Genomic DNA, 18,117 nt, shown 5'->3' on the forward strand with positions numbered 1-18,117 from the left:
CTAACCTAGATTGACAACTAAAATCAGATCCGATATCTACCACACACAAAAAAAAATCAGATCCGATATATTCCGATACATTGATCCGATATACAGAAATAAAAATATCTAAAAGAATTTTATATATTGTATTTACAAGACAAACCTTGCTCGACCGTTGGACGAGCCAGATACGAGCGAGAAACAGAGAAACCCCAGGTAAACCTTGCTTCTCTATTCCTCACTATTTTACTTTCTGTTCCTTTCTCCCTCTTTTACTCTCTTCTGTCTCCAAATGGATCTTCTTTTAGCTTCGTTGTTTTCATTTTCCTATTTGAACACCTCACAGCCACCCATGTTCGTTTTGCAGGCTAATTGCTTGAGAATCCCTGAACTGATTGGAGTCTTTAAACCAAGTCAATAACCCAAAATTTTCCGTATTCGACGCAAGGTATTTTAATTCCTTCTGCTCATTTCTTTTTTAAAATTTGTTCCGCTCTTTCGTATGATAAAAAATCACAAAGCTTTAGCACTTCATGCCTAAGAAGGAATTGCAGAAATTTGCATTGCTGTTATGAGAATTTACAATGTAATAGAGTTGCAACGTGCTTAGCTCATTTTTTGTTTTTTTAACTTCTGGGCTTTATATTTAATGTACCATGGTTTTTAGTAACCATATAATAAATGTTGTTAATTGTTTCAATTATGGATACTTTAAACCTTTTTAGTCCCGTTTGAATTGATAGTTGGTTTCTAATTGGGAGGAGAAAAACTGACTTGATCTGTTGCACACTTAAACTAATTAGGTTCGATTTAATCGGTTGCTACTTCTTCATGAACCTTCTGAGATGGGAGGCCTAGCTTTTCTGCTTTGTTATTTTTTGATACCTCAGTCCCAATAATAAAGAGATAAGAGGATTATGGAAAGTACTTGGAAGAAATTCAATCCAAGCAATTGATACAGATACCATTCTGCTTCTACTCAGCTACACATCTTGAAATTCAGAAAGTAGATGCTTGGTGTTTGGAGAATAAATATGTTATCTTTATCTGTTCTCTTTAGCATTGAAAAAAATAGATGAAAGTCTCTCTCTAGTCTCTGGGTTTTTGCCTTCTGCAGTGAAGCAATTTTTGCTGTTAATCAAATTGGGAGGAGTAATAGTACAAGTATACAAGTGCCATTCAACAACTAAAAACATTATAACTTCAGTTGAAGTCAGAATCCAGTTACTTTTGAATTACGTGTGAACTACCAGTCTTCTCTAATTCATGTTGAATTTTCTATGCATTGGAATCTCAATTATGGAAAATTACCTCTAGTTCAAGTTCGCCCCTGTACGATATAGCCAGAAACTCAACATTACCGTCTTGTGTGGAAGCTTCTCAAATTTGTCCCCTTCTACTTTCCCTCATTCTGACCAGTGAATTTTTTTTTGGGGGGGGTTGTTGGCACTGCATGCTTTCAACTTGAAACCATTGAGAAGTTTTTTTCACCTCCTTTCTTTTTTGGCAGAAGTCATTTGGTTTTTCGTCCTTCAACTCACAGGATATGTGATTGTGTTGATTACCACATCTAAATTGCGAGACTGATCTGTTGGGGTACATAGATGGAAGACTTCAGATTCTTATTTTTTGGCAACTCTTGGTGATCTGTTGCTAATAGGCTAGTTCTAGTCGGCGCCTAATAAGAAACGAATATCTTAGGGGTTTATCCTTGTCTTGTCCCCCATGATGGGAACAAAAGTATTACTTGCTTGAGTCATATCAACAGTGCTGGACTAGGATTCAGTGTTCATATTACCCCTATTGCTGCAGGGAATAATTTCTAGGGGGAATGGATTTATAACATTTGCAATTTATGTTTTCTAGATGGGTAAAATCTAAAATTTTCTTGCTTTAATTTTTGTAGTCTAGGCATCTTCTTTTCAGATTAAAAATAAAAAAATAAAAAAATAAATGTTATTGTGTGCACCTATTGAGAGCTAAATATGCTGCATAATTTTTTACACCACAAGTTCCCATTGATCCTTTTTGTTTTTCTTTTCCAACCCACAAACTGAAGAAACTAATGTTCAATGTCTTGGGGTTGCAGGAACATATTCAAAGCTACTGATCCATTTTGTTGCTGTCAAATGATTATCACAAGGAGTACTTGCTTTGGGAATAACCAAGTGCAACTCTCCTTTTTATCTTGTACATTTACTCATTCTATTTCTGCAAAATGCTTCCTTCCTTTTTCTTTGGTATGCTTGTCTTTAATGGAGAAAGCATCCTTCTCTATCAAGAGATTCAAAACCACATCTGATCATCAAGAACAGTACAGGAAAGGCTCTACGGAAGAATCGTACCTTAAAGAAGTTGTTGCTAAAGTTCCCATTGGCAAAAGTGAAGATGAGGTTCTGCATTGTCTCCTGCAGGACCAAACTTGCCATAACATTCAAATCTCAAACCTACTTGTTGATAGATTACTCTATAGGTTTAGTGATGACTGGAAGTCTGCATTCGGCCTTTTTCGATGGGCAGCTTCAACATCAGGCTATAGACACACCACAGAAGCATATGATAAGATGGTGGATATATTGGGTAAAGCGAAGCAAATGGATAGAATGTGGTTGTTGGTGGCAGAAATGCGTGAGGAACATCTCATTACACTGAAAACAATTGCCAAGGTCATTAGAAGACTTGCTGGTGCTGGGAGATGGGAGGATGCTGTTAAAACATATGATGATGTAGAAACTTTTGGCCTGGAGAAGAACACAGAATCCATGAACCTGTTGCTTGATTCACTATGCAAAGAGAAGAAGGTAGAGCTTGCTCGGGATCTCTATCTGAAACTCAAATCGCACATTTCCCCCAATGCACATACATTTACAATCTTCATCCATGGTTGGTGCAAGGCTAATAGGATCGATGAAGCGCATTGGACAATCCAAGAGATGAAAGGACATGGCTTTCGCCCTTGTGTTATTAGCTACTCAGCGATCATCCAAGCCTATTGTAACCAATCCAACTTCCGTAAGGTCTTTGAGCTGCTTGATGAAATGAAAGCTCAAGGTTGCCCTCCAAATGTTGTCACCTACACCACTATAATGTATTCACTTGCTAAATCAGATGAATTCATAGAAGCCTTGGAAATAGCAGAGGATATGAAATCAAATGGTTGCAAACCTGATACACTATTCTACAATGCTTTGATTCATATACTAGGCAGAGCTGGCAAAGTGCAAGAAGCTGTTCGTGTTTTTGAAGATGAGATGCCCATGAATGGAATTGCACCAAATTCTTCCACTTACAATACAATGATTGCCATGTTCTGCAATTATTCTCAAGAACAAAATGCATTACATGTATTAAAACAGATGGAATTGTCGACCATATGCAAGCCTGATCTTCAAACATACAATCCATTACTAAAGCTGTGTTTTAAAACTGGAAGTACTGATGGTAGACTAGAGAATTTAATCAATGAAATGGTTGATAAGCACCATCTTAGCCTTGATCTTTCAACTTACACGCTTTTAGTTCATGGGCTTTGTAGAGCAAACAATTGTGAGCGGGCTTATAGTATCTTTGAGCAGATGATTAGTCAAGATATAAACCCCAGATATCATACTTGTTGTTTGCTTTTAGATAGTGTCAAACAGAAGAATTTGGATGGTTTTGCTGAGAGGATTGAAGCTGTAATGAGAAAAATGAAGGCCTCCAGTTAAATGGAAAAGAAATAAACATGACAAATTGAATTTGTCTATTTAATGGCTGGGCAAGTGTTATGGTCTACTGCTTGCAGTTGTGTTGAGGAAAATGAGGGCGCCTTCAGTTAAGTGGAAGAGAAAAACACATAAGAAGCTGAGCGTGTTTATTAATTGCTGGACGCGCATGTTATGATCTTCTACAGAATTGGTTCATTTGGTAGGGTTACCAGATTGTTGAAGAGGCACAGTTTGAATTCAAGGTGAAGATTGAAGGGAAATGGAGGCAATAGCAAATCAGAGACCACTGAAGCTGTATTTGGGATGACTGCTTCTTACAGGTTGATTCCCACAAAATATCCTATTCTAAGTCCTGATTCCTAATGTATGTTTCTTTCTCTATTTAGACATGTTGTCTGTAAAGTAACTTATGCCACTTTTTAGGAGTGAAATCATGTCTTATATATCAATTTTGAAATCAGTTCCATCAATGTTCTCGAGCAGAATCCTTTTGGTGTTGCAACATAGAATCACATCTTGTTCTTTTTTTCTTGTTTTACAATGATAATTTGACCTGAACTTAAATATTTCTTTGTTACTTGCACTCAATTTTAAAAGAAATTGGAGAAAAACCAGCATCTGGTGGGCATGTCTATCTATATCATAAATATCAGATTATTCCTGTCCTGTATAGAAATAAGGAGTGTGTGTGAGTCATATGTAACTTTCTAGTTAATTATATTACAAATTTATGTATCTTTTATTTATGGTTGACTTTTTAAAATCTGTTAGAAGAGAAAATCTTGCATAGGTAATTGCCTATCCCATCTTCCTAGGCTAGGAATTTGTAGTGGGTATGCCCCTACCCCTGCATCCCCCGCCCATTTCCTAAAAAAACTATAAATAAAGGGGAGTGGAGGGATTCTTGTTCTTGCAATTCTGTGAAGAGCAGCCCTCTGCACTGCAGCTAATTGTCAATCTGTTTGCTGTGTTTTTTTGTTCTGTATTTCAAGATTAGTTCTTGTTACAATCTCTTGCAATCCGTCCAATTTGGTTTCTTAATTTTCTGTGTGAGTTGAAGTCTAGAACATGGTTTTGGGTTGGTATTTTATTGTTTTGTTGCAGTTCCAATCATCTTGGGCTGTGGGATTAATTCTTGTAACATTTGCTACAAATTTATTGTTTACTGGTCTGAGAACCTACTCTGAGAAGGAATAGACCATTACTTCATATCAAATCACCAGATCCAAATCAAATTTCATGTGCCCTATTAATCGGGCCCTCGACGGGTTCATTTGACAAATCAGACACTTTGATCTTGGGATATTTGAATTCTCTCAAATCTGATTTGTCCTTTTCTCTTGCATTTCCATATTGCAAGCTGATCTCCCACTAGATCTCACAGGCTAGGGATAGACACTGCATTAGTTTCAGGTTTGGTGCCTCTTTTTTTGGAGTAACTTTGCATATTGTCTTTCTAATAAAATGATTCCACACATAGACACACAGAAAAGCAAAAGATATAATCTTCCTCCCATCCCAACAAAGAAAATGCACAAATGGACCAAAATTGCTTCTTTCTTTCCCACATACACACAGGAACACGAAATACCCTCGCACGCACACAAAGCACAAGAAATGCCATTTTCACTTAAAACTTGCAGAGTCATTTTTGGACCAGACTGGAGAGGCCAGGGAATCAGTCCAAAGAAATTGATAACAAATGCCATTTAATTTTTTTGCTGTTAACGTAGGTTGGATCCTAGCATCGATAAATGCTTTCCGACTTGAATTATCGAATTGATTCCACTTTGCACTTTGTCGAGATTGGCATAACTTTCTAGGTTTATAAAGAGTAATGCTTGCTTTCTTTTCATCAATGGAAGTCTTTCCAAAAGTCCCTCTTCCCATGTCCTTCTGAGTGTCATAGAGTGGAACTTCTTGAACGGAACATAAAACCGGGGGATTTATTTTGTCATGACATCAAGGATTTGACCCAATCCAATGCATCAGATGTTTCAGGAAGATCACCAGCCTTTCTATCGTAGCTATGGACTGTAAGTCTGTAACCATACAGTTGCCGCCAGCATTGACATTGGTAAGAGAGGTTGCCGACCATGTCTGGCATCTTGATGATCCTCAGCAAGTTCCAATTTCTCATGTCATCTATCTCAGAAATGAGCTCAAACATCAGGACTATAATAATGGTTGTATATGGCAGGAGTTTTTGGATGAGTTCAATTTGATTGTGGGCCCATCGCCGAGAAGGTCACTGTATGGTGGCGTTCGGCACGGGACAACCACTTGCTTTCTACAGTTCCTGGCCATCATTCACTCTAGCACACCACAACACCGTGTGGTTGAGTGCTGAGTTAGTGGATCCAGGATCCCGGTTTACTGCCTATGCTATCTTGGGTGACGATATTGTCATCGGAGATGCAAAGGTGGCAACTATGTACCAGAAGGTTGTTTTTTTCTTTTCCAATTCTTGTCTAGAACTAATTCCGTTTTAAGGAATTATCCTGGTTGTTATCATTTTAGCTCTGGACTAATGACATGAGTTGACATGCGTGCACTTTCTACACTTAATATGGTCCATGTCACTCTAAAATTTAATGTCATATCCTTAAGACATCTTCATACCAGTACTATTATATGCCTTAGGATAGGATGTGTTTGTCAATATAAACTTGCAGAAATATTTGCCTTTCTATATGTGCTTCAAATATCAGTCAGTTGACATAATGGGGATCCTAGAATAGCTATTCCTTCTTAGATCTTACTCGACAATACTTGGGAAGTTGATACTTGGTTACTTGCAATCTAGAAACAGGATCAGATTCATTGGCCTTAGTGATATTTGCTCTGGAATATGGGAGAAGTCATCAATTTATTTATTTATCCAGTTGACCAAGAATGAAAATGATCTCCTATCAGGTTTTATGAAATTAAAATGACTCAATAGTTCTTTAATAAGCCAAGCCTACTGGTGCTGCCATGAGGTTTCTGCCTTTGTGACCAGTGCTGCCATCATTGTGCTGTAAGAGTGCCTCCACCATTCTATTTTGCATGCCATTTAGATATTTGATACATTGTCACAAGGCGTTGTCATAGGATTTCCACAAGTAAGTCTTAATATTTTGATTGCCAATTTAGTGGAGAGTCATGCTTTAAGCGCAAAGCTAAAGGTTGCTCCATTGTCACCATGTGGTCATGACTTTGAGTTTGGAAACCTCTTCTCTGCAAAAGGAGGGGTAAGGCTGCCTATGTTACTATCCTCCAGACTCCACAGTGGCAGGAGACACCAGGTCAAGATAGAGGAGACATTGCTGCATGGTATTGTCTGGGGATTTCCTCAATTGTTTCCTTGTCTTTTATTGTTCTCTTAAGTTGGGAAGAAACTGAGCTCTTGAGCTCATCATCCAGTCCCCCAGATGGAATGACCTCTTCTATGAATACTATTACTTCATCAGATCCATGGTGTTCAACAAATCAATGAGACTATTTGTTGACCAAAACACTTTAAACTCCTTTGTGCTGCAGGGATTCAAAATGGCAATGAGATTCACCAAATTACTGAATCACTTGAGCTCCAGGGAAGCAGTTGGAACAGTGAATTGCAGAACATTTGCTGCTAATGGTAGCAAAACAAAGGTTTGCAAGGACTGTTCAGCCTTGATGCTCCGAGGCTCACACCAGAAAGAGCCAGCCGTAAGTGGTTGGGCAACACCCAGGATGGCGACTCCAAAATCTCCCAAACTCTGAATACCCTGATTGGTTATGGCATCTTAGAGACAAACAGACGACATTGAGGAAAACGGGACAACCAGAAACTCCTCCAGATGAAGAATTTAAGCATCTTGTGAAGCTGACTCTGTCCGCATCAAAGACAATAACCCCACCAGAGCCAGGACTGAAACATCCATTTCTTTTGCATCTTGGAATATCTTTTATCTTTTTACTTTGGTAGGATGCCTATAGTTTGTGCCCCAAAACTTCTTCTAATATCTAATTTTCTGTGTTTGTTACTCGCCTTAAAAGCGAGCTACATTTTTTGGATACCCAGATAAGAACAACCGAGTTGGATGTACGTTTATCTTCAACATTGTTAGATTAGATTGCTAAAAATCTGACTTGAAAGAAATCTTTTCGTAGGTGCTTCATTTTAACCTTTCTGGAAATGTTCAAATTGTCAACTGATACTTCCAATATCTAGATAATGAGCTAACGCTTATTTCTGTCTTTGTGGTAGAAGTAGAATGCTAAGAAATCACCTGGGTTACGCACTCTTTTGTTTTCTTTCCACGAAGAAAAGTGTAACCAGAAACAGGAATAATTCCGAAAGTGAAGTAACATATGTGAGATGTTCAAGTTTGAATCTGACTAACAGATACTGAAATACACAGAAAATCACAGATATACTAGAAACAAAATCTGTTTCCCATAGAACATGTCCGGACATAATCAACGTGCAAAACTTTAACATTGTCGCCTTTTCTTCCCTTCTTTTCTCTCACGGGTCCTACTCTTTAGATTACTAAAATCACTCACAACTGAATTAGATCCTCTAGTTGTAAAGTCAAGAGTCCAGAATAGTAGTCCCCAAGTGCCTAGCATCCAGAACAAACTATCGCGCAGCTGGGGCTGGGGCAGGGGCCGCTTCAAGAACCTGATGTACCAGTTTGTAAGTCCTTCCTGCGAGTGCTTTCGTGTTCTCTATGATCTGCTCATAACTGTTGAGGAAATTACAGAGGGGAAATTTTGAGTTTGAAAGAAACAAGTAAAGTACCTGAAAGCATCAAATTAATCAAAATTGCAGAACAGACAATGTTTACATACACATCAGGATGAGGAGGCTCCATCACAACAGTCCCTGACTCTGAGTCGATCTTAGCATCAAGCTTTGCACTCCGAACAAGATTAACAATCCATCTCTCAGCCTCATCATAATTTAGATTCAACTTTTCAGCTAGCATTCTGCAGAGGTTCAGAACCTATCAGGATTGGGACTCATCTTTCAACAATTAAAAGTTTACAGCAGTTAGTTGAGAAGTTGAAAGGACGCAAGCATATCTACTGCAGAAAAACACACACTAACCCATAGAGCATGAAAGCATTAGCACCAATATGTATGCATATATATAAAACCACAAGATAGCATTACAAAGTGATCTCAAAAGTCAGAACCAAAAGCTATTATCAATCAGACTTGGGGTTAGGTCCAGAGTTTTCCAAAAGCACAATATTTTAGGGGAGGACGACTCCAAGTGCTCTTATTGCTTAAACTATGGGTTTATATGCTTCTGCTATTTACTAGCTCAGCCTACTTAACTTCTGCCCTTGTAGGGAATTCTAGTCTTGGCTTTCTTCCCCACATCAAAAGGTTTCCACAACCAAAAATCTACCATAATGCCAAGGTCCAACTACAAGGACCCAAAAAAATCACCAACATTTGAGTCTCCTACTCTAGTGCAACCAGCCTTCAAAAAGAAAAGTGTCCAGATCCCAATAGTTGCTCTTAATTCAGCTGTGAGCATCACTGATGCCAACAGGGTCGGGGGGGAATAGAACATCCCAAAATGGTTCCTGAAGTCTCCCTATCTCCACAAAATAATTATTCTAGCAGGACTCGGGTATCCCAATGACCTTCCACTCTCATTCAACCTGAAGTGGTCAGCCAGTAGATCCAGTGATGCTCCAGAAAACATTTAATGATTCAAGAAGGATTCAAGCTCAAACATAAAGTATCACGATAAGGAAATGAAATATAAATATAAAACACAAAACAGAGAAAATCATTACCCTCTAAAAGGCAAAACACACAAATTCAAAAGGACACAGAGCACAAGCACCTTCCTAGTACAACAAAAAGTTCCTGAGACAAATCATGAAACCTAAAATAGTAGTGGTAATTGGAGGCGAATAAAGTTTAGGCAAAACCAAGAAAAATGTTTTGCAATTCTAATGTCAAAACCAGCTTCAATCATGTAACCAGTATTAACTTTCCGCATACATTATCTTGCAAGACGTGTTGAAAGGTTTCATTCTATTTCAGGAAAAAAAGGAAAAATGGCAAATAATTGCCAGTCAAATAAGGTAAAGATTAAAGACAATGTGTGCTATGAAGTGTTATACAAGCAAATAATCATAATAAAATAAATGCAGCAGAATCAAGGCAGCCACTTGCATATTGCTTGCAGGCATCACACACACCTCATATCAATGCACTGATGTATTCGGCAATAGGTCTCAAAGATAAAGAGTCGTGCATTTTCAAGGAACTCATCCCTTAGTGGCACAGTTGAAAAGTTTCCTTCTTCAACTCGTTTTCCAAGAAATGGATCATTCAATATTACCTGCAAATTGAGCCAATTTGTGGGTTTAGCATTCATAAGTTACATGTCAATCACTCTGATAAGATCCTCAAATTTAATATGAAAATGAATATCAAAACAAAGAAAATAACAAAGATATCTGCTTTAATGGCACCTGTAAGATCTCCAAAGGCTGCCCAAATTTTGCCAACAGTGCTGTATAATCTGGGCCCAACAGCCAAACGAAATTTGAATTGATTGGGGTTTCAGATTTACCGTAGGATCAATCAGAAAGTCTACCAAATTACAACCACTTGATTTTCCAATCAAGTAATGAAGGATGATTATCTCACAAGATTGCTAAAAATCAACAGAAATTGCAATTATCCCAAAAAGCTAACATCTAACTGCAACATGTATCTTAATTAATCTCAAGGATAATTAATTTTACATGCATCTAGGCTATGTAGAAAAATAGCTTTATGAACTAGCTTAATTATGTAAATGTTCTGAACTTAAGTTTTGAGGGCAGAATGATTTTTTCTTATGTTTTATTTCAGTTTTAAGTGTCCACGTCATAAGTCAAGTAGGAGTCCTAAACATAGTAGGTTTTTAAGGTTTATTTCTTTTAGGAGCTCCCTCCAACCCAAAACAAAAAATCCAAAATTTCTATTATGAGTTGGCTGGCGGTTCAGGAAGGAGTTTGGTGCCAAGCTTTAGGTTGAGTGCAAGCACTGTAGGGGGGGGGGGGAATCTCCTTAAAAGGACAAGGATTTCTAATGGTTGAAAACAAACTCTCTGATGAGTTTTTCAAGACAGGTAGAGTTGATGCAGATCCAGCACCAATTTGGAATATCTTAACTTTGAATTGCTTTACTCTCCTCATAGTTGGGGTGTGTGAATATAGATTGCCAACAGCCTTATAAATTCTAATAGAATCTGAAATAGAAACTAATAGAAATTTCAGCATAATCACAACTTTCTCTAGAAGTAGGAAATTAAGGATAAAAATAACATTACTCTTTCTCATATGCATGGCAAAGTATCGGGCCTACTTATATTCCAATACTAAAAGTCATGTGACAACTCACACAATGACTTAACTGATCCAGGAGTTGAACCTTGCTGAACCTGGTCCACTCAAAATAAAACAAGAACTGGAATAAACTAATTCACTAAATAAGCTAAATTGCATTTATCACTCTGGCAAATGTGTTTTAGCCTCTAGGAGGCCATTAGCAAGTAAACTCATGTAATAAAGAGTCCAATCACTATATGACCCAACCCTAGGCATATATTCCACTAATTAGAAGCCCAAATAGGTGCTGGATCAGCATCACTTTGAGGAATGATTGTATCAGCCAATATCAATGGGAACAGTGTGAGCTTATCTTGATTCAGATCCAGATCCACCAAGCCATTCAATTAAATAACTAAAAAAAACTCAATTACATGTCTTCAAGAATTTATCCATCTGAAAATACTCCCCACAAAGGAGAACCAACCATCCCAAAGCCCCCTACACAAAAGCCAATACTGAGAAGCTGCACAAAAAAGCATTATATCTTCTTCTCTGCCTTCCATGGAAATATATTCAAAAGAAAGCTGATTATTACCAGTGACATTTTCACAAAATCACACAGCAACGTATAATAGTGGATACTTGATGCTGTTAGACAGCTGGCAACAGAAAATCACAAAATCTAAGTTGGGATTTCACACATGTAACGGAGAAATATAGAACAGAAATGCTGCATATTACATTATATTATATTATAAAGAAGAAAAATAGGAAAACCATGAAATCCAAGCCTGGAAACTTACATCTTCACACTCTCGCAACTTCTTTTGAGCACCATCAAAATCATAATTAACATATAAACATTCTAGGAACTCTGTAATTGGATCCTTGTAAGAGTATTGTTCCTGCTGTATAACTTTGATAAATTCTTTTAGCTGAGGTCTTCTCCTTTTGTTAACAACATATGCAGCAGCCAAGTAGCGTAAAAGGTGTGGTGCATTTGTCTGAATGGCATTTATATACCTGAAAAAGAGAAGTTTATATATCCTTCGAAAGAACTTTAAACATTAAATAGATCAGACAAAACACTATGAGCTTCCCATACCCACATCAACAGGTACTCAAAAATTTCAGTGCAGGAAAAGCAGGTATTCAAGAAGAGTTACAAACAGTTGCAGTAAAACAAAAACAAGGAAAAAGAAAAAGTTGGAAAGGTAACAGATGGATGAGTTTAGATGGCAGACCTATCATAGGAAAACAAATCAATGAGACCTGTTCTGCCACTGTCATGGTTAAAAAAGATGAACAAACTCCAATGCATGAGCCAAATTCTACTTTGTAACTGGATCAATGGTGTGGCAAAATTCTGAAACACAAATGACAATGAGCAAACATGCATTAGGCAACCAAAGTAAACTATGCAGCCAAGCGACCTAATTGTGAATACAATACCTTTGAGTCAATGGTTTCTCTCAAGCGATTAAGCTCTTCAAGAGCAATATCCCAGTTTTGCATTAGTATCTCAGCAGCTAGTTTTCCCCATAATGCACTCAAGTTCCTTTCATTATTTGTGGACAAAGCCCTGTACTGATATAGATAGTCGGCAGCACCAGAGTAGTTTCCACATTCGAACTGAAATTTGGCATATTGGTATAAAGCCTCAATCTGATCGGGCCCAATCTGCTTGTAAAATGCAGTAATTAGTCAAAATGAGATAAGGTTCCCAGCCCCCAAAAGAAAACACAAACAAATGAACCTAATAACGTCCAACATCAATAACAATCAGAGGAGCTCACTATAAAAGACGTTAACAGAAGGCATGTTGAATTTTTCTCAACAGTGCATAAGCATCCTACAGGAATAATTGTAGATCAAGTCTCTGTCTTTCTGTTTCACAAGACAAGCTCGCATAAAAGGGCAATTATTGACAGTTAGTTTATTAATTTATTTCATTTTTTTTCAGAGAGGGGGGGGCTTCAGGGGAAATATCATATGAGTACGTCGACAGATACAGTCAACACCAAACCTTGGTTGAAGGTGCCTTCTGAGAGGAATTATGAAACCCTAAAACAAGGGAGATGATGGGGAGATTTCTCACATAAGGGATATCATTTCTGATTAAAGGAAGGGGGGTCAAAACACGACCACAGATTAGATAGTTATTGAAGCTTGAACCAGGACAAATGCAGCAAGACTTACATGACAGAAAGAAAACAGAGCAAAGGGACAGTACAACCAATGTCTTCCAACCTAAACCAATATTCCCCTTCCAAAGGAAATCCCACAATCCACTGGCTGGACATAATCCCCATAGAGTTGGGCAGCTGGGACTGATTTTCTTCTTCTTGCAGGATCAAGTGAGATACCCCTGCAACTCCCACCACATCCCTGCTCCTATTTGCAAAGACAATAATCCCAACTTTTAGGGACAGTGTCCCTCTTGAATATTGAAGCACCCCAACAGACGTCCATACACTTCAAAACCCAACAGTAGGCCCTCTTTTCATCAAGCCCGTACTCAGATACAAAACAAACAAAACACACACACCCACACACAAAATCTGAGACGTGCACCAAAAACTCTTGGATGCTGTCAGAATCTCACTGTCGTTTGCCAGACCAATTGGACCAGGTGTTGCTGCACCATCCTTTAAGATCACATGCATCAAGGATCCCAAAATGGCCAATGCACTGGACCCCTGATTGTAAGCTCCAAGAATCTCATGACCTTGAAGCTCGTCTGCTGCTCCAGAACTAGGAGAAGCTTCTCAAAGCAATAGCAAGAAAAGTAACCAAACTGGCTGACATGCATATAGAAAGATTCCAATTTGATAGAGCCATCCTTGGTGCCATCTCCAGTTACTCGACTCTACAGATGTGACAGCTTGTTCAGTCTCAAAGTGCACTACTGCAGGACTTATGTCTATTGCTAACCACCTAGAAGACCAATAGGATGGGTGATGAGGGCCTTCTCATTTTGCAAACTGATGCCCTATTCTTCCAGGAGTTAGCTTTTATTAGTGTCAATCCTACTTTGAGACTGGGTGTGTTTGCCACCAATTGCAATACTCTTTGAGCACTTGGCATTCTTGTTCCATTGACACATTCAGTGACACCAAGATTTCATGCTTTGTCGCTAAATGCATCACATTGAAGAAACTCTCTCAAGTAACCAATCAAGGGATGGAAGCAACTGCCTGTGGCTGTTCTAATCTGATCAAGATGAAGATTAAGAAGAGCAAGTCATAAGGGAGGACAACTAAGGCTTCATTGGTTGTAATTTGGACAACAGGTAAGGGTTTCATTCGGTGATTAGGCTGTTTCTATGCTGAATAGCAGTTCTATAAATCAGCATTGTACAAGGGGAAATTGGGTCATGAGTGGGGAAGCATTGAGGGGGCAACTTAGAAAACCAATGGTTCTGTAACAACACTACTTCAGAAAGGCAACTCTGGACGACAGTTTCAAAGATGGGTTCCCCTAAGCATAACTTTCTCAAACATTGGGAACTTTCACACATAATTTACCCTTTAAACAAAAAACAAGTAACCGAATGAAAACTCAATTAACGTCATCTTTATACACAGTCAAGACATGAATCAGTTTCCCTGTGTATAACGCTAACTCAATGTGCTGTAACTGCAGGCCTACATATATCCACAGGCCATTGAAAATTAGACAGAGATAATGCATGAATCAAGCATTAATAGATAAAAACGAACCAGACTCATTAGCCTCCATCTTGAGCATAAGGGAACAAATAAACTCAAAATCCAAAGGTTTAAAAAAGAATAAGAAAAATCACCTGATATCGATCGCTAAGCATCTGAATATTATACTGCTTATCAGACCGGAGTTCCTGAACCGAACTAGGGTTTTGAAGAAATGTAATCAAGGGCGCAGCGGATTCTTCCAGAGACTTCAATCTCGCAACAACTTCCACACGCCTATCAATCATATCTATAAACACAAGAATCCAAATTTTTAAAAGGCCTAAACAACATGGAAGAAACAATGACATAAAAGAAAGCTTTAAGTCGTAGAAAAGGTTGAACCTTGCGGAACTTCCTCAGTGTGATAGAGGCTCTTGTGGATGTCCATGGCATAATCAACCATATTTGTTTTGTTAAGAAGTTCAATCTTAGCTTTCAGGATCTCGCCATCGGCGTAAAGCTGACGCTCTTGCAGGAATTCAAGAAGAGGGAAGACCAAGTGTCGGTCCAGTTGAGGAGCCACTCGCCGAGTGAGATCGTACTGCGCCATTGCTGCAACTGAGAGAAACCCTAGCTGAATTTTCCCTGTAAGAGGGAACGACAAGGAGAGAAACCGATAACAAAACCTATTTCAGTAAATACTGGAAAAACGGCTGCCGAAGCTGTTAACGATGGTTCGTATTGTGATCAATCTGAACCGTCCAATAAAAGAGAAATCCTTCATATTACAACCGAAGGGTTAAAATTTGAACTGTACTTAAGCTGTCTTTGGTATGGTTTTTATTTTTGATTTTTGCAAAAGAAAACGTTCTTGCATTGTGTTTGGTATTATTTATGGTACCATTTTTTTCTCAATAAATGATGAAAAAATAAAAATAAAAATAAGAACTGAAATGGGGGAGTTGTTTTTTTTTTTCTCTGAAAACTATTTATGGTTGCTTTGCCTTGGAATTGGATCATGCTCCAATGGTGCTGACTGTTGGATGTATGACATATGAATTTTATTAAATCTCAAAACACTGTGTGTATATTTAACCAACTTAATTGAAACAAAGTTGATTTTTCTAAGATGACCCGAATCATGTTTTGAGCAGATGGGGTTTAAAAGGATGCATGTGGTGTGCATCCAACCACGTCAAATGCACCACACATATAAGATCCATCATACCTTTGGCATGCCTAGCCCTCGTTGCCCTTTGTTCTCCTTTTCTAGCAACTGCCTAGAAAAACTCTCATGGTGGGGATGTATTGAGGTGGTTCACATTCCCTAAAGACAGTCAAGGAATGTGTAGCAGAGATTTTAGTTTTACAGCGCAGGAATGCAGTGATGAGGGGACAAAATCACTCACAGAGTTGAGGAGCATTTAAGAATTTAATCTTATGTTGTATAAACATTCATGGTATGCAAAAGAGAAAGAAAATGGTAACTAGTACTTGCTAAAAGGGTTATACTTGTTTTTTTTTTTTTGTCAAAAATTCAAATATTTCATTCATATTTGAAAGATAACACAGACAAACATCGAATGAAAAGAAAAAACAAAAACTAAGGGATGGGCCGAACCCAAACAACCCTCAGAATACTAGTTGTGACAACCACAAAGCCAAAAAACCTAATGGGTATAATAAACATAACCACCACCATCGCCTACGGAGACACACCATACAAGCGGACACCGACGCAAACATAACCACGCCGCAAAGGCGAAAACCAAGCATGCCACAAGGGCTAACTAAAACAAAGCAGTTATCCTTAAAACATGGAGGATCCTTTTTATAGCTCATCAAATGTTTCTGCTTTCGAGGAACAACAGAAACACATTTTTAGGCCTTTGATAAAACTTGTTTCTGGAAGTAGAAAATTTGAAAATTATAATTAAATGTATGAAATTTGTTGTTATATTTAGAGTCAAATCCCATAAATACCCCTTCAAAATTATTTCACTTAAACCCAACCTGTCCCATTTTTGCTTCGAGAAACAAATGCATCCAAAGTGTTTTCTGCTCTAATACAATTTTCTTATATTTCAATTTATGTGGCAAAAATCATGTGCAACTAATAGATTTTATTAAATGGAGTTCAACCAATTTTTCTGCTCTTTCAAGGCAAGAAACACCAAAAACTATTTTTTAGTGGGCTGTCAAACGGGTCTCGCCTTTTCGCAGTAGAGTAAGTGATTGTGACAATCCAGTTAATCAGTTAAAAATGAACATTCCAACAGTAGAATAAGATACGACTTATTTTAAGAGCACAATATGATAATATGCCCCAAGAAGATCAAATGGCTAGAATTTCCAAAGTAACATTTCTTCTGAATTTATTAGCAAAGAGGTCATCGGTTCAACACTCTTCATGTATATGTAATAATCCCCACCCCCTAATATAAAACCACCAATTCGCCCCTAAAAAGGGTAGTGTGACCTGCATGCTGCGCACGGTCGAGATCAAAATCTCGCTCGACCGTGCGCTTCACCGTGCTGCGCATTACTGAAGCACGGACCTAAAAGGGGGGGGGGGGGGGGAATCCTTCAGGTTAAGGAGCTAAGACTTCAATTCGTGTGGCCTGACTGGTTCTTTATAAACCAAAGGTCCATCCAAAGGTCACTTCTCCAAAAGACCAATCGTGTAGGCCTGTGTGGCTCAGAACATGCAAAGTACCATGCTACTTATGAAAGGATGAGTATCTCCCATGGACAGTTGATGGGTAGATGACGGGAGGGATATGCACGGCACACGTTTGATTCCACACTTAGAGAATATGAAATTAAAATTCCAGTAACGATAAATATAACTAACATGCAAAAATCAAACTTAAGACTTAGGGAAAGACCAAATTAAATCTATTCATTCAATCCACAAGATTAGATAATAGAAAGAGGGCATTGCATTCAAAGAAATCAAAAGTTTCAGCAACAAATACCATGCTTTATTGATCCAATGCGTTCAGAAGTTCATAAACAATGTCAATCTCACCTAAACCAGGACCAAATCTATTCCAAAACACCAATGAGACTAAAACAAAAAAAAAAAATTCTGAAATATGTAACCAGCAGTCAAGTAATGAATGGCAGCACTAACAACATGAGAAACAGAACTTTAGTAGGTAGAAGACAAAGAAGAACAGAAATTATGGGACAGAGAGGGAAGGAGAAGAAGAAAGAAAATAACGAGAGGAGAAGTAGGCTGTCGTGAGGTTTTGTAGAAGAAAGGGAGTAAGAAAGGGGAAGCAAAATCAGCAGCAAAGAACAAGGCTGCCTGAGGGTTGGAGAAGAAAAGAAACAAAATAATAATAATAATAATAATAAGGTAATGGCAAACAGAAACGGCCCCCGAGAAAGAAAAGGACAAAACAGAAAGGAACCGGCGGAAACAAAACACCAAAAAGAAGGCCGGGGGGAAGAGA

General features: G+C 38.2%; 2 protein-coding genes across 3 annotated transcripts; one reads left to right on the plus strand and one right to left on the minus strand.

Moving 5' to 3' along the window:
- The first annotated feature begins 1,542 nt into the window (after positions 1-1,542).
- LOC149007880 (Tetratricopeptide repeat (TPR)-like superfamily protein) lies at positions 1,543-7,288 on the plus strand. 2 transcript variants are annotated; one of them, XR_016175086.1, is made up of 2 exons: positions 1,543-4,009; positions 7,212-7,288. XR_016175086.1 is itself a non-coding variant. In XM_089165846.1 (1 exon), exon 1 carries the CDS (start codon positions 2,055-2,057, stop codon positions 3,687-3,689), a length of 1,635 nt encoding a protein of 544 aa, XP_089021972.1. In that variant the 5' UTR covers positions 1,543-2,054; the 3' UTR covers positions 3,690-4,321. The 2 variants fall into 2 exon arrangements, 1 of the variants encoding a protein (XP_089021972.1); XM_089165846.1 differs by lacking the exon at positions 7,212-7,288 and having other exon boundaries at positions 1,543-4,321.
- Positions 7,289-8,004: 716 nt separating this feature from the next.
- On the minus strand, positions 8,005-15,366 carry EIF3E (eukaryotic translation initiation factor 3E). The gene is made up of 8 exons (XM_089165788.1): positions 15,059-15,366; positions 14,809-14,963; positions 12,456-12,683; positions 12,248-12,369; positions 11,807-12,026; positions 9,882-10,024; positions 8,508-8,645; positions 8,005-8,401 (listed from the first exon to the last, which is right to left on the minus strand). Exons 1-8 carry the CDS (start codon positions 15,264-15,266, stop codon positions 8,296-8,298), a joined length of 1,320 nt encoding a protein of 439 aa, XP_089021914.1. The 5' UTR covers positions 15,267-15,366; the 3' UTR covers positions 8,005-8,295.
- Between the last annotated feature and the right edge of the window lie 2,751 nt (positions 15,367-18,117).

This window comes from Hakea prostrata, chromosome 8 (genome assembly GCF_041222555.1).
Source record: "Hakea prostrata isolate BN-2017 chromosome 8, UWA_Hpros_2, whole genome shotgun sequence".
NCBI lineage: Eukaryota > Viridiplantae > Streptophyta > Magnoliopsida > Proteales > Proteaceae > Hakea > Hakea prostrata.